The sequence below is a fragment of the Athene cunicularia genome (assembly GCF_003259725.1).
Source record: "Athene cunicularia isolate RWA chromosome 21 unlocalized genomic scaffold, athCun1 chr21_part1, whole genome shotgun sequence".
Lineage (NCBI taxonomy): Eukaryota > Metazoa > Chordata > Aves > Strigiformes > Strigidae > Athene > Athene cunicularia.
Genome location: NW_020799127.1, coordinates 6,164,318 through 6,176,931, shown reverse-complemented (window position 1 = coordinate 6,176,931; position 12,614 = coordinate 6,164,318). Strand labels below are relative to the sequence as shown.

At 45.5% G+C, this 12,614-nt stretch overlaps 2 protein-coding genes across 3 annotated transcripts; both read right to left on the bottom strand.

Annotated features, from left to right (window-relative positions):
* Nucleotides 1–2,249: 2,249 nt before the first annotated feature.
* Nucleotides 2,250–7,759, bottom strand: TAS1R3 (taste 1 receptor member 3). Of its 2 annotated transcripts, XM_026862584.1 has the most exons (5): nt 6,846–7,759; nt 5,379–6,158; nt 4,811–5,014; nt 4,385–4,505; nt 2,250–3,831 (listed from the first exon to the last, which is right to left on the bottom strand). In XM_026862584.1, exons 1-5 carry the CDS (start codon nt 7,173–7,175, stop codon nt 2,945–2,947), a joined length of 2,322 nt encoding a protein of 773 aa, XP_026718385.1. In that variant the 5' UTR covers nt 7,176–7,759; the 3' UTR covers nt 2,250–2,944. The 2 variants fall into 2 exon arrangements, with proteins under 2 accessions (XP_026718385.1, XP_026718386.1); XM_026862585.1 differs by lacking the exon at nt 4,811–5,014.
* Nucleotides 7,760–10,811: 3,052 nt separating this feature from the next.
* On the bottom strand, nt 10,812–12,577 carry CPTP (ceramide-1-phosphate transfer protein; the record flags this gene model as incomplete). The annotated part of the gene is made up of 1 exon (XM_026862947.1): nt 10,812–12,577. A coding segment is annotated over one exon (549 nt), but the record flags the coding sequence as incomplete, so codon positions are not given.
* Between the last annotated feature and the right edge of the window lie 37 nt (nt 12,578–12,614).

Below are 12,614 nucleotides of genomic sequence, written 5' to 3'. Positions count from 1 at the left end.
CAGTAGGACACCACTTTGAAGACTAACTGGTAAGCCTTAAACCACGGTGTATTTGTCATGCAACATAAGGACACGCAGCCTCCCTGTAAGGTCCTTGTGGTTCATGTACAAAGAACAACCACAGCTTGATGAGACAGGTTCCCTTTTCTTAGCTGGCAGAGATCAAGCAGCAAGGGAGAGACAAAATTGTAGTTATTAGGGAGACACCCATTATAAACAGTGCAATTCTGTGGCACATTTATATTAGAGCCTATGAGAAAGTCTTGCAGAGTTTCCCATGTTCCCCTTTTCAAACCCTGTTTGTTTACATAGGATGCAAAATGGTCTAGCCAGCGTTTTCCCAGCTATGTGAATATTAAAGGATCAGAACTTTGGATGTGCTCTTGCAGCCTTTTTAATGCAGGGCCTGATGGACTCCAGCTGACCTCGTATGAATTGCTTGCAGGTGAGTTGAACTGGTTGAACAATTTAATCAGCTATTTTGACCTTCCTCCCTCTTTCCCCACCCCTTTTGCCCTAAAGGAAAAGAAAAATCAAGTCTATCATGGCTCTAGCTCTGCTGCCAGAAAGAGAAGCAACAGAGGTAAATCTGTTTTTTTTCCTTCTCTATTTCTGGAGTGATGGTTAAAAGTTACTTGATGATTCTCTGCTCTGAAATCACAGTGATAAAGTGAGTACTGAGATTCTCAGGTACAACAGTATGCTCATGGAGACTTGCTGCAGTATCCAGAAACAAGGACTTCCAGTCTTCAGGTCAGATTTTTGCTATCTTTAATCACGCTGAGGAGTACTTTTGTCAGATGTTTCACATTTTTCCTCAAGTATGCTAGGAGAATTTTATACACAGGTAGCCACAGAAATTTAGGACAGCTTGCTTTGCAGTGCACCAAGAAGCTCTTTTTTTAAGAATAAAACTACTCGCTGGTTTAGATTAATTTGCAAATTCTTGAGCTGAATGGATGAGTTAACACAACCACATAGTGGATAGATGAAAAGACCTGAAGTGTAGAGCATTATAGTTGCTTGTCAGAGTGGGTAGGGAAATGATCTTTGTGATGTGACTTGCTACTGTTTGGTGGTAATGTGAAATAATGTGGAAATTTTTCTCTTTTTACCTTTCTTGGTTTGCCACTTCTACACTGACACAATTTCTTTGTGCTTTGTTGTCACGCAGCCAGGCCAGGCCCTGTCAGACACAGCTGCACTGCAGAAAGGACCTGCTGTGGGTTAGAATCCCAAATCTCTTCCCTGGCTTTAAGCAGCCCTAATGGATTTGTGACGCTTTCAAGAAGAGAGACGCGTCCAGTGTTGTATGGAAGGGCCAATTCCATTGCTAGGAAATGTAAAGGTAGTTACAGAGAAGAGTAATGGAAATAAGGGGTGTTTTCTTTTGGCTTTGTTCAGGTTTGATTCTAGTAATTAATCTGTGCACAAAGTCCTGTCTAGAGGGTGCGTCTGTGGTTAACAGGCAGTGAGGGGAGTCTGATACAAGCAGGTAGACTGACAATTAGAGGTGATTTTTGCATACACAAAAACAGGTTTGTGAAATTCTTGATATACGATACTGCCTAGTGGCAAAGAGCTTGTAACATTTACAGGTTAGACCTATACACTTTGTTGAACCTCTGCACAGCACTTCAGAGGATCATTTGTTCAGTAACTTACACCTTCATAACATAAACTTAGATATTAACTGGTTCTAGTTAGCAAGCACCTTTTTTGAGGGAGCTAGTCTATGTTTTCCTTGTGTATTTCTTTGTTGTCCCTTCTGAAACTATCACTACTACTTGTTCTTGTAAATCAGGTGCTTAATGGGGCAAATCATTAAGGATTCTCCTGCTGTTCAGTGAACAGGGGCCATGAAACACGTATGAATACAGATTAGAGAGATTTCTTACTCCTCAAAGCTTTTGATTTATTTCGTCCCCTACGCAAAATGTCCCACCAGGTAAGAAATGTTTCTCTCTGGTGATCTTTGGGTGGTTTTGCTATCACTTTGAATAGTGTGATTTGCATGCTATTCATTTCCGTGTGACTTGTCCTTATTTCCATGTTTCTGCAAGCACATGTTCATGAAACACAAATGAGTCAAAATTTGCATGGGTAATAATACTCTTTATATCGTGCATACAGCTACCTTTACATATCAGAATGGTTTCTACAGATTCTGTGACAAAGTAGTCAAGAAAATTAAAAAAAAAAATGTTTTCTGTAGAACACATTACTTAACAGAAATTTAAACATTGGCTTTGGAAAACTCAGCTTTTTGTTTCATGACAATGGTACCAAAACTAAAATTCGTCTTGTAAATGAAGTGTGAAATCTGATAAATATTTCCATTAGCATATCTAAACTTTTACAGTATCATTTATCTGAAAAAGAAATCTCAGTTTTACCTTTAGTGAGATTCTGGCTTGAATAACTGCAATTAATCTCACTTGGCATGAAACTGAAATCTCTTAAGTGCAAGTTCTTGTTTGTATTTTGTTTCAACACTCAGTGATGTGTAAGGGCCGGTTCTTATCTCGGGGTACTGATGACATGAACGAAAAGAGCAATGTTTGTCACCAGAAGCTTTGCTTAGCCTTTCAGTCTTTTATTTAAGAGTCAAAATAGTCAGCCCTTCTTGATCTGAGCATAGTTGTTTCCTTGTACTTCAGTTTGTGTACGGAGAGGATGGATACTACTCTGCTGGGGCATTTTGCTGTAGCTCATTGAGTAGAGCCCTGTGCTTTTGCAGCTTAAAAATTCTGCTCTTAGTGTCCTGCCTGCTGGATAAGGCTGTGTTTTATATGGTGCTTGTGTCTGGGACCATAGCTTATAGTCATCATAAACAGAATTATCTCATTAAAATAGAGCCAACTGCTACTGAGGAGCTGGTGACAAGGGGTCTGGTTTATTGTCTGTTTATTGAGTCTTCCTCAGGTTCCTCTTTGATAGAATTCTAGAAATAATCCACTGTGTTCATATCAGGTCTAAGCAAGATGATGTAGCATTTAGGGATATAGTAGATGCCCAAGATACCCAGACAGGTTGTCAGAATGGTGCCAATCTGAGTAACGGACCTGAGGACTGTCTTCAGCGTGACAAAGATGGCAATGAAGAAGATCCAGATGATGAAATAGATCAGGATGGTGAATGTGATCCCCCGGGCGATATTGTACTTCTTACCGGCAGTCTGGACCATGAACGTGCACAGGAGGCAGACAAAGGCTAAGCAGCCGTTGTAGCCGTGCATGAGGGCAAAGGCAAACCAGGACTCCGTGTTACACACAAGCAGAATTTCAGTGGGCAGTGCCTTGTAGTCAGACACCAGATAGTCGGGGCCCAAGCGAAGGTAGCAGAAACAGAGCAAGCACTCGGTGAGGAGGCACAAGGCGACGAGGAGCCAGGCCCTCCTCTGGGTTAGCCAGCGCAAGAAGGTGGGGGCACAGCGGGGGAACTCTGTCACGAGGGTGATCTCAAGGGACTTGATGAGGAAGGTGGAGAAACACCCGTTGAGGCACAGGGCATAGACTATCTGCTGGATCATACAAAGGTCGTTAGTGGGCTTCCCTATATAGAGACAGCAGCTGAGACACAGCAGCGTGAGCATGAGCAAGGCAAAGAGGTTCAGTTCACCTCCAGAAGCCTGCACGAGGGGAGTCTCGAGGTTCTTCAGAAAGAGCACTGCTGCCAGACAAATCAGGGATAGGGTGATGGACATCAGTGTCAGCAGGGCCAGGGCGAGCGGCTCGTTCCAGAAGAGGTACCTCTCGCTCCGGTCGTAACACCGTGTGCTGCGCCCAGGGGCCCACTGGTGCTCCGGGCAGGGAGTGCAGGCGGAGCTGTCTGCAAAGGAGGCGTGAGAAGCTGAGGGCCACCCTGCACTGGAGCGCGGCCACCCTGCTGCGGGCAGTCCTTGAGGATGCAGCAGTCAGGAATGAAGTTGCCGGTGTGGGTGATGCTTTGCCTACTTCCCTCTGTGTATTGGGTCTCCAGAGTTTGTGATAGTTCAATCTCTTTTTTTTTCCTTCTGCTTCTCCACCCTCCCCTGAGAAGGATCCACATATTTCTTGGCTGTTTCCCTTCCCCAGGGAAGGATGACCAGCTTCCAAAAGATCCCAGAACTTCATGACACCCCTCTCTCCTACCTTTTGAGATAAAACATACATATTGTCCTTACACGTTTTCTTTGGGATCAACAGAGGAAGGTCCCCCACTGAAGACCTGTAGAGCAAGACCGAGCAATGCACAGCAGAACAAAAAGGAGGTAAATATTCTGTACTGTCAGTGCTTCGTGGAGGAAGAGCTCACATCTGATCGTTGCCAGCTCTGTGAACCTGTGTGACCTCAACCAGCAGATAGACATAATACAGACAGTTAAAGCCATTGAATTTCTCACCTTTAAAGCTCCAGAAGGTGTTTTCTGGACAGTCTGTACAGTCATAGCAGCAGAGGTGGAATCCTTTTATTCGCCTGAACTGCCCTGGTTTACAGTGCCTGAAGCACTCTGAGGTAGGCTCCTAGGCAAAAGGAAGAACGAAAGTCAGCCCAACACTTTCAGGAGAAGCACCATATTGCTAAACAAATTAGAAAAAATTGGCTGGGCTGTGCTGGGATCAAACCTGTGTCTGAATCTTAAACAGTCCTGGGAATACCTTTTTCTAGTTTTTGCACAATGGAGATGGATTACATGTTTGCAGAGGTGTAAGAACTGCGTCCCACGTAAACCTTGTGGGAGTAGCACGCAGCTCCTTACAAACAGGCCCGGTGAAGTGGCAAAAAACTTTATTTTGTGACTGTTTATGCTTTTCCCCACTGTTTTTACCTTTTGATCTGCAGTGTAAAACTGAATCTGGGACTTATTGATGGACAAGGACTCTTCATAGTCGCCTACAGGCAGATACGTAAGGGTGCTGTTATTCCAGGACCAGAATATGAGCTTGTAGCCAGTGTTTGTGCCATGGGATTGATCAAACCTGAAACTTTGGCCATTCACCTTGAACGGGAAAGTATTCATGAAGTGCAGCAGCTGAGGAGAAAATGGACAGTAAATATTGGTACAGTTGACGTTCTTGCGCGGAGGATGATAATGCAGTAATTTCTGGCTGAAATCAGTTGTCCCATTTGTGGGCTAAGATTGTGACTAAGGGCTGTATTATCAACTGCTCTACCTGTGGTGCCAAGCAAGCCCAGTTAGTAGAGCCAGAACAGCCCTAGAGAGGGGAACACAGCAGCAGAAAAGATGCAGCGTGCTGGGACAGGAAGGAATTGCCGAGGTTTTATCACCGCCAGGAGTGCAGAGCAGTGGAACCCCCATCCCCGGCTGCCTGTGTGCAATTCTGATGCATAGATGGGCTGAAAAATTGCTGTTTGTGCCCCTGAGCTTTACTCACCTGCCAAGACCTGACGGAGGCTTTGGGACACGCCCGGTGGGTGCAGCCCAGTGCTCTGTGCAGAGCGTGAGCCACGCTGTAGACGGCGACGTACACGGGTTGTATGAGCGAGCGGCTCAGCATGGACGAGACGTCTTGCAGCGAGATGAGGTCACACTCTCTGCAGTGTGTGTCCAGCATGTCAGAATTCATGGGGTGGTGGAATTCTCTAGACTCCTGGCAAAATTTATCCTGCTGAACGGAGGTGAAGAGGTCAGCAACGTATTTCTGGAAGCCAGGAACTGTGCCTGCTTTCATAATAAAGCCTAAGACTGTCCCGATGCTCTGAATATTTGGGATGGAGGCAGCTATGTTGGACAACATCCAAGCTTCAGTGCCAATCCAGACTTTCTTGCTCAGTCCCATGCTGATGCTGTGTTCCAGCAGGGCCTGGACAGGCTGACTAAAGGCAAAAAGGACAATGATGTTGACTTTGGTCTTGTTAATTAACTTAATGGTATCTTCCAGTTGGTTTTTGGCTTTGGAATCTGTAAGGTCTGTAGGAATTAGCCCCTCGAATGCAATGCAGATGCTGTGATTTCCAGCTGTGCTTAAGAAGAGCTCCTGGGCTCCTCGACCGTATTCATCATCGCTTGCGATGGTGGCAATCCAGTTCCATCCAAACTTGTTCAATAGCAGGGCCACAGCTTCCACCAAGTTCTTATCACTGGGAACAGTACGGTAGAAGGATGGGTACAAATCTGTGTTGCTGAGCTTCTCACTGCTGGCTTTATAGCTGACCTGCAAGGTAGAGGGTAAGAGAGAAAGCAGGACAAAGCGTAAAGTTGAGGGAAGTGTTCAGAGTCCAGATTGCTCTCCACCTTCTTTGTTTAGTCCCAGTGCACTAGATTTTCACAAACGCTGGGTCAGGATCGTGGGAAGGAAGAACTCATCTAAAAAATTAGGTCCATCGTGGTTCCATTTACCAAGAGAATCATAAACCGCTGTCCCACATGGCTCCCTCCTTCCACTGCCATTTATGTCCATCATCACAACACCAGCCCTTATCATTAATGACAATTAGAATTAGCTACTTTTCTGCAAAGGGTGACACACCCAAGAGTCAGTAATATCTTAGCTCAGGGCTAAATTTCCCTGACCATTATAGCTCACTCTGTTGTGGTAACTGAGTACCTAGAGTTACGGACGGATTTTCATGGGATCCTCCTGGTTTACGCTGGGAGCTCTGTTATTCCCATTTTACGTGGACCACAGAGCAGCCTGAGTTATCCCTCTTCTCTCTGGGACTGGAGTTTGTTCCAGGAGGGAAGGTTAATGACCTGCCCAAGATCACTCAGGAAATCTGTGGCAGAGGAAAGACTGAAATCTGCACTTTGAAAGTCCTGGATCAAAGATCTAGAGCATAGACAGCATTGTTGGTCCCAACCCCCCACCAAAAAGGAGAATCCCTGCTTCTCCAGAGTTTACCTGTGGGATCAAGAAGAAGCTGAATAGTTTGGCTGTTAGCAGGCAGAGATCTGACTTATGTGGTCCAATCACAGCAGTCACACGAGGCTGGTAGTCGGAGTAGTTGCACAGTACTCCAATGCCCGACGTGCCGTTGCGGGTCAGAAATGGCAAGCTGGTCTGTAAGGCTACCAGTGGCTCAAAGCAGGTGTCGTAGATGTCATAGCCCAGCTTTACTCCCGGGAGAAGTGAAGTGGAATTGTTGATCTGATCGATAGCAAACTTCATCCCAAGAGCCCATATCAGCCCATCTACAAACAACCTGCGGTGAGAGGAGACGGGGAATTCCATGGTCCATCAGTGCTGTTACAGTGGCCAGTTTATTCCACATTCTCTGACGTTTTAGCATCCTGTCTGTTGCCGAGCCAGATATACATGTCAGCACAGCATCCCTGTCCCCATGGCCTTTGTAGATTTTGGACTGAGAGGCTCTGAGCACCTTTCAAATCTAATTAACCTTGTCTGTCAGCAAATACATCCTCTGTGCCTCACAGGAGAAGAAACAGAGGTATAGAGAGACCTATATGTTTTGCTGTGAGGATCAAGATGACCTCCTGCTTAGCTTTGTGTGCTTCAGCCATGAAACCAGTGGTTCCCAAAGTGCTGTCTGTGCTAATTCAGGAGAGAGATCCTTCCAGGGATTTTCCTCTGCTGTATAGCTCAGTGCACTTGAGCGTATTCCCTGCCTTACGGCCTGCAAAGATTTTGGACCGTGCTTTTGTGTGCTTTGCTGCTGCCACGGCAGCAGGTAGGACACTAGCGTGGCTTTTCATCCTCATCACAAAGAGCTGTAAGTAGCTTGCAGTGGGATGGTGTGAACCACCTTGGTGTGACCGAGTAGGTTATAGTGATCACGCCCCGGCAAGTCTACGAGCCGGGTGATTGTTTCCTGCTTTGCCTTGTGCACAGCACTGAGTGTTCTTGTGCCTCATAAAAGGCAACAGCAGCGTCTCAAAATGTGTCATCTGCAAAGCAAAAGCAACATTTACACCTTTGTCTAAGTGTTTGATTCAAACACTAAGGAAGCCACTAAAAGCTCTCATCGGAATGGGGGGTTGGTTGCATCTGAAGTTTGACTGCATAGTGGCGTGAAGAAAACACGAACGGGTTTTCCATTTCGGGATCAGTACAGCAGCACTCCATCACCTCAGAGCTAATCTGTTTCCATTGCACCGTTAACGTTCGGCTGCGAGACCATCAGTTGCTACCAGGACTTTCTTTTCCTTTCTCTCCCCAGCCCGAGTGACCACACTTCAGTGAACTAATGAAGCTAATAGTCCTCTTACCTTTCACACACCACTAGTGTGGGCTCTGATCGTGCCGTCAGGTTTATGGTGTCCATCCCAAAAGGGAACAAGCCTCCTATGATATAATCACCGGGTCTCCTGAACTGAGCAGAAAGGCACGTGGGTTTGAGGGCTGCTGCATAACCAAAGCTCAAGCACAGCAGCAGGTCAGGGACCATTATTTGTCCAATTTGGGAAAAAAGTTTCAAAGAAATCCCCCAGCGAATGTGGGAGAGGGAACAGGGGCAGGGGATCCAGTCTCCTTAAACAGAGCTCAGACGGGAAAATAACTGGGGAAAATTTGTTTAGCAAAACGCATCAAATGTGTAATTCTATGCTTAGTGGGCAATAGTCAAATACGCAGCAATACCCTATGGGTGTATTTGTTTGTAAACTGCTGGCCTAATCCTCGTTTCCTTTACTCAGTGAGTAGCCTTTCCTTGAGCAGAGTGACTTAATTCATCGTCAGGGCTCTGGAAATCAGGCTTCCTGCAGGGTAGGGGGTAAACTCAGGTGCTGCACCTTCATTTGGACACATCTCTCTTTGCATTAACTCCTCCTCAGCCCAACCAAACCAGAAACATCTGTAATGGAATGTGTTTGTAGAAACTGTCCCTGGTTACAGTTTTCGCAAACTGGATTTGTGACTCGTCTAACGCTGGGAGCCGATCTCAGTCAGTGCAGGCTGCTCATCTAAAAGCATCACCAGGGAGAATGTGGACTCTAATAAGCTGAATGGTGCCCATTAGCACAACATACTGTTAGACAGATGGAGGCTGAGGAGGAAAAAATTTATTTACTTGCTCACCAGCCTTGCTTCCTGCTGCTGAGGTTCCTCTACCATCTCTGATCCCTACTTCGAAGCAGTCTGCACTGAATGTCATAGCCTTTATTTTTAAATGAACTTCAGAATAATATGTTGAGGTGCCTGAACTAAAGGGTAATGGTTAAGATACTTACACAGCAGTATTTTTTTATTTTTTTTTTTAATTAGAGGTCACCTGACTGTGGAGATAACCAAATCTTCCTCACTGAATTGCAAAAACTTGCCTGGAGCAGGCCACTCCCTATTGCAAGGTTGGTGAGCTAGGAAGTTGTTACTGGCTGATCTCAGTATTTTTCTCACACTGAGCTATGATGTTAACTTCAGTTTAAAAACTTCGGCTTAGGTACAAGTTCCACAGCATAGTAATTTAGGTTGTGTCATGGTTTTCATTTTTTCTGTCGTTTGAATTTTGGAAAAGGGGGTAGCTCTGAAGGGGAGGTTCGGTGTACTGCGTTTAAGTGGCTTTTATATTTATACTCTATCATAAAAACTGTTTATACTGCCAAAGTGATATACCACTTGTACTACAAGGCAAAAATATTTTTCCGTGTGTGAAGAGAAGCCAGGAACACTGTAGAAAGCCAAGTATAGCAGTACTTCAGGAAAGATTTCTATAGCAGATATGGTTACACTGGCATCCTTGTGAGGATACCTTCCCCTCGATGGAATATTTTAGTGTTAGCTTCAACTTCCTTTAAAAAGCTGTAAATACAAATTCAACTGCACAGAGCCGAGGGGAAGAAAAAGCTGTTTGGTGTAGAAGTCACACACAGGCAATTATTTATGCCTGTCTGTACTTTGACATGAAATCATGTGTGCTTACTGTGGCTTAGGAGACAGTTTATGTGGCAGACTTTTGTGCAAAATATTCAAACTCCCTCTAGTGAATCTGCAGGCTGTTGCAGCTTTGGCTTACACCAGTTGCTGTAGGTGAAGGTTTTATTCTTCTGAATTTGGCCCCATTAGTGAATGCTGCCAGATTCTGAACTTGCCCAAAGCCAAGTGCAGGACCTTAGTTTCACTCAGTGGGGCAGCAGGAGACGGAGCAGGACACCAGGAATGTAAAATAACCATGAGGTGATACCTAAAGGTTTAAATGAGAGCAGGTGGACTGAGGGAAAGCTCTGTCTCACTCTGCACAAACTGACTGGCTGTAAACTTACAACAGAGCTTTTTCCCTACTGAGGAAATGTAATGGCAAAAACTGAAATAATCTTCAAAATTAATGTTTATCTCATAGCAGGAATAGTTGAGAATGAATGTGACATGGGAGAAAAAGTAACTTTCCCTTTGTGCATTAAACCTCGAGAGATCTAGAACATTTTTTCACTTGACACACATTATTATTTGACATCGTTTACAGCATTTAATACACAGATGAAATACCGTCTCTATCTGTATCAGACAGCAGGAGAGGCACAGTATTTTGTGGTTGTGACATGGAACTGTGACATTTAATATATGGATTTATCCTATGGAACTGTGTTTTAATTTTAAGGTGGCCTTAGCAGAAAGGGAATGATGTTCGTGTTTCAAAGCACAGCAGCTGTATCTGCATTTCAGATGTTTGAGGAAACTCCCTTTCCTATATTCAGGGAAAAAAATAGTGTTGACAGATACGAGTAACCAGAATAGGAGCTCAGTACACAGCATCTAACTGCACCTGGGCTACTCCTGACAGCTGGTTTCACATCTGATCACTAGGTAAATGAAAGACTCTGCTAGTTAAAAGACATGAACAGGTAACACTGTAGGTCACCTTTCCAACACCACAAAACCAGAAAGCATTCCTATAAAGGATACTCTTCAGAAGCGTGTTATTCACATAATTTAATGTCCAGTTAACTTCCGTGAGGCAGCTGTGATTTCCTGAATCACGCAGTGTTACATTAGGCCCAAATAAATCCCCTCTGATACAATCAAAACACGGTACAGCCAGTGGGATTCTCCCTCCTCCCCCAAATATTCACATCATCCTGAACTAACAATATAGTGCTTTTTCAGCTTTCAGAAAGCTAAGTAAACTGCATTTTAAGATACTCTGGTGTGTATATATATACAGCAATTTGCAACAGAAGCCATAAACCTCACAAAGTAGTGACTTACAGTACAAGTTTGGATTGCTCCCCAGTGAGAAAAGTAATTTTTGTAGGCATTTGACACATTCTTTAAAAAAAAAAATATAAATTTTGAGAACACAATTTAGAAGCATGGCCGACAAATAGATCAGGTACAGTCTGCAGTCTTAGCTGGATATAAAGGATTGTGCAGGACATACTAAAAACATCCCAAGACGCATAAAGCATAGATTAACGGGCAGGGGAAGCTACATAGAAGGCAGGTCCTGATTTAATGTGCACGGATCCAAAGGAAAAACAGTCTCTTAGAGCAATGACATAGAGCACCATTTCCTGCTTTAATTCTAGGGGACACAGAATTAGCAGAAGCAATCACGAATCTGTGACTGCAAAGAAAAGAGCTTCCTTTCAGAACTACATTACCTGGGATTATATTTTCAAGGTTAAAGGATAACAGAGAGCAGCCCCTCCCTGATCTATTCAAGGGAGCAGCTTGTAAACAAAAGTGGCTGAGTGAGCTCACAGGTGACGTGTTCAGACACCCCATCTGAAAGCTCTACTGTCACACGAGGTCCTCACTATCGGTGTAAATGCACAGAAGCTGCAGTGTTTGGCTTAAAGAAACTAATCTCACCCTCCCAGACTAGCTGGAGAGTTGAAGGTGAATCCAGGAATTAAAAAAAGCTATTAATAGTGTTTCTTGCCATAGAGCTCTACACACAGGCAGATATATGTACATATTAAAAAAAAATTGGTACTTTTTTTTTTCCTCTTATATAAAGTGAAGCATCCTGAATAGCTTTGCCAACCTGTCAGCTCCGTAATGGAAAAGGAAAGGGAGAGTGCCCGTGGACAGAGAACCAGATGCTTGTGCGTCTGTGGAAATGCTCGTGTTTCACCCCCGTTCATCCCGGTTCTGCTGGGATGTGTTGTGGCTCTTTAACATCTCTCCTGTCAGGGAAGGTCAAGCAGCTTATGCTGGGCAAAGAGCTCCTGGGTGATGCCGTAGACGTCGCAGATGTAGGGTAAGGCCTCGCCCAGCATAGCGACCGCTTCCTCGGGCGTGCCCACGTTCATGATCTCCAGGAAGGCATTCCGGGGTGGCAGCGCGCAGAAGGCCACCGTGGCAGCCTTGCGAACGACCCAGGGGTGGTAGGTAGCCAGGGAAGCGTTGTAGGAGTCCGTGCAGATGACAGACGTCCGGGAGTCCTCCCGGCCGGTTCTCAGCCCCTCCAGGAAGAGCTGCAGCCAGCGCAGGGCCCTGTGGAGCCGCAGGACGGTGCGGCAGCCGGAGTCGGCCCCCCCCGACCGCTTCTGGACGCCCACCAGCCCGTTGGCCAGCTCGTACTCCACCATGGACTGCAGCGACACGTACTTGTCCCGCTGCTCGCCGCCGCAGTAGCTCTCCATGATCTGCACCTTGGCCACCGCGTCCTTGGAGATGAAGGAGAAGATGGCGCCCAGGCTGTGGAGGAACCTGCGCGCGGGGAAGACGCGCTCGCGTTAACGGGCGGCGAGCCCCAGGCCCCGGGGCGGCCGC

Bases quoted from the DNA above. Each gene is read 5' to 3' on its own strand.
- TAS1R3 (XM_026862584.1), bottom strand. From the start codon at position 7,175: ATGGAATTCCCCGTCTCCTCTCACCGCAGGTTGTTTGTAGATGGGCTG. The intron at 5,015-5,378 runs GTGAGTAAAGCT...TTTTCTCCTCAG, and splicing joins CCTCCGTCAGGTCTTGGCAG to CTGCTGCACTTCATGAATAC. The intron at 3,832-4,384 runs GTGAGAAATTCA...CCTCCTTTGCAG, and splicing joins CACCTTCTGGAGCTTTAAAG to ACAGCTCCGCCTGCACTCCC.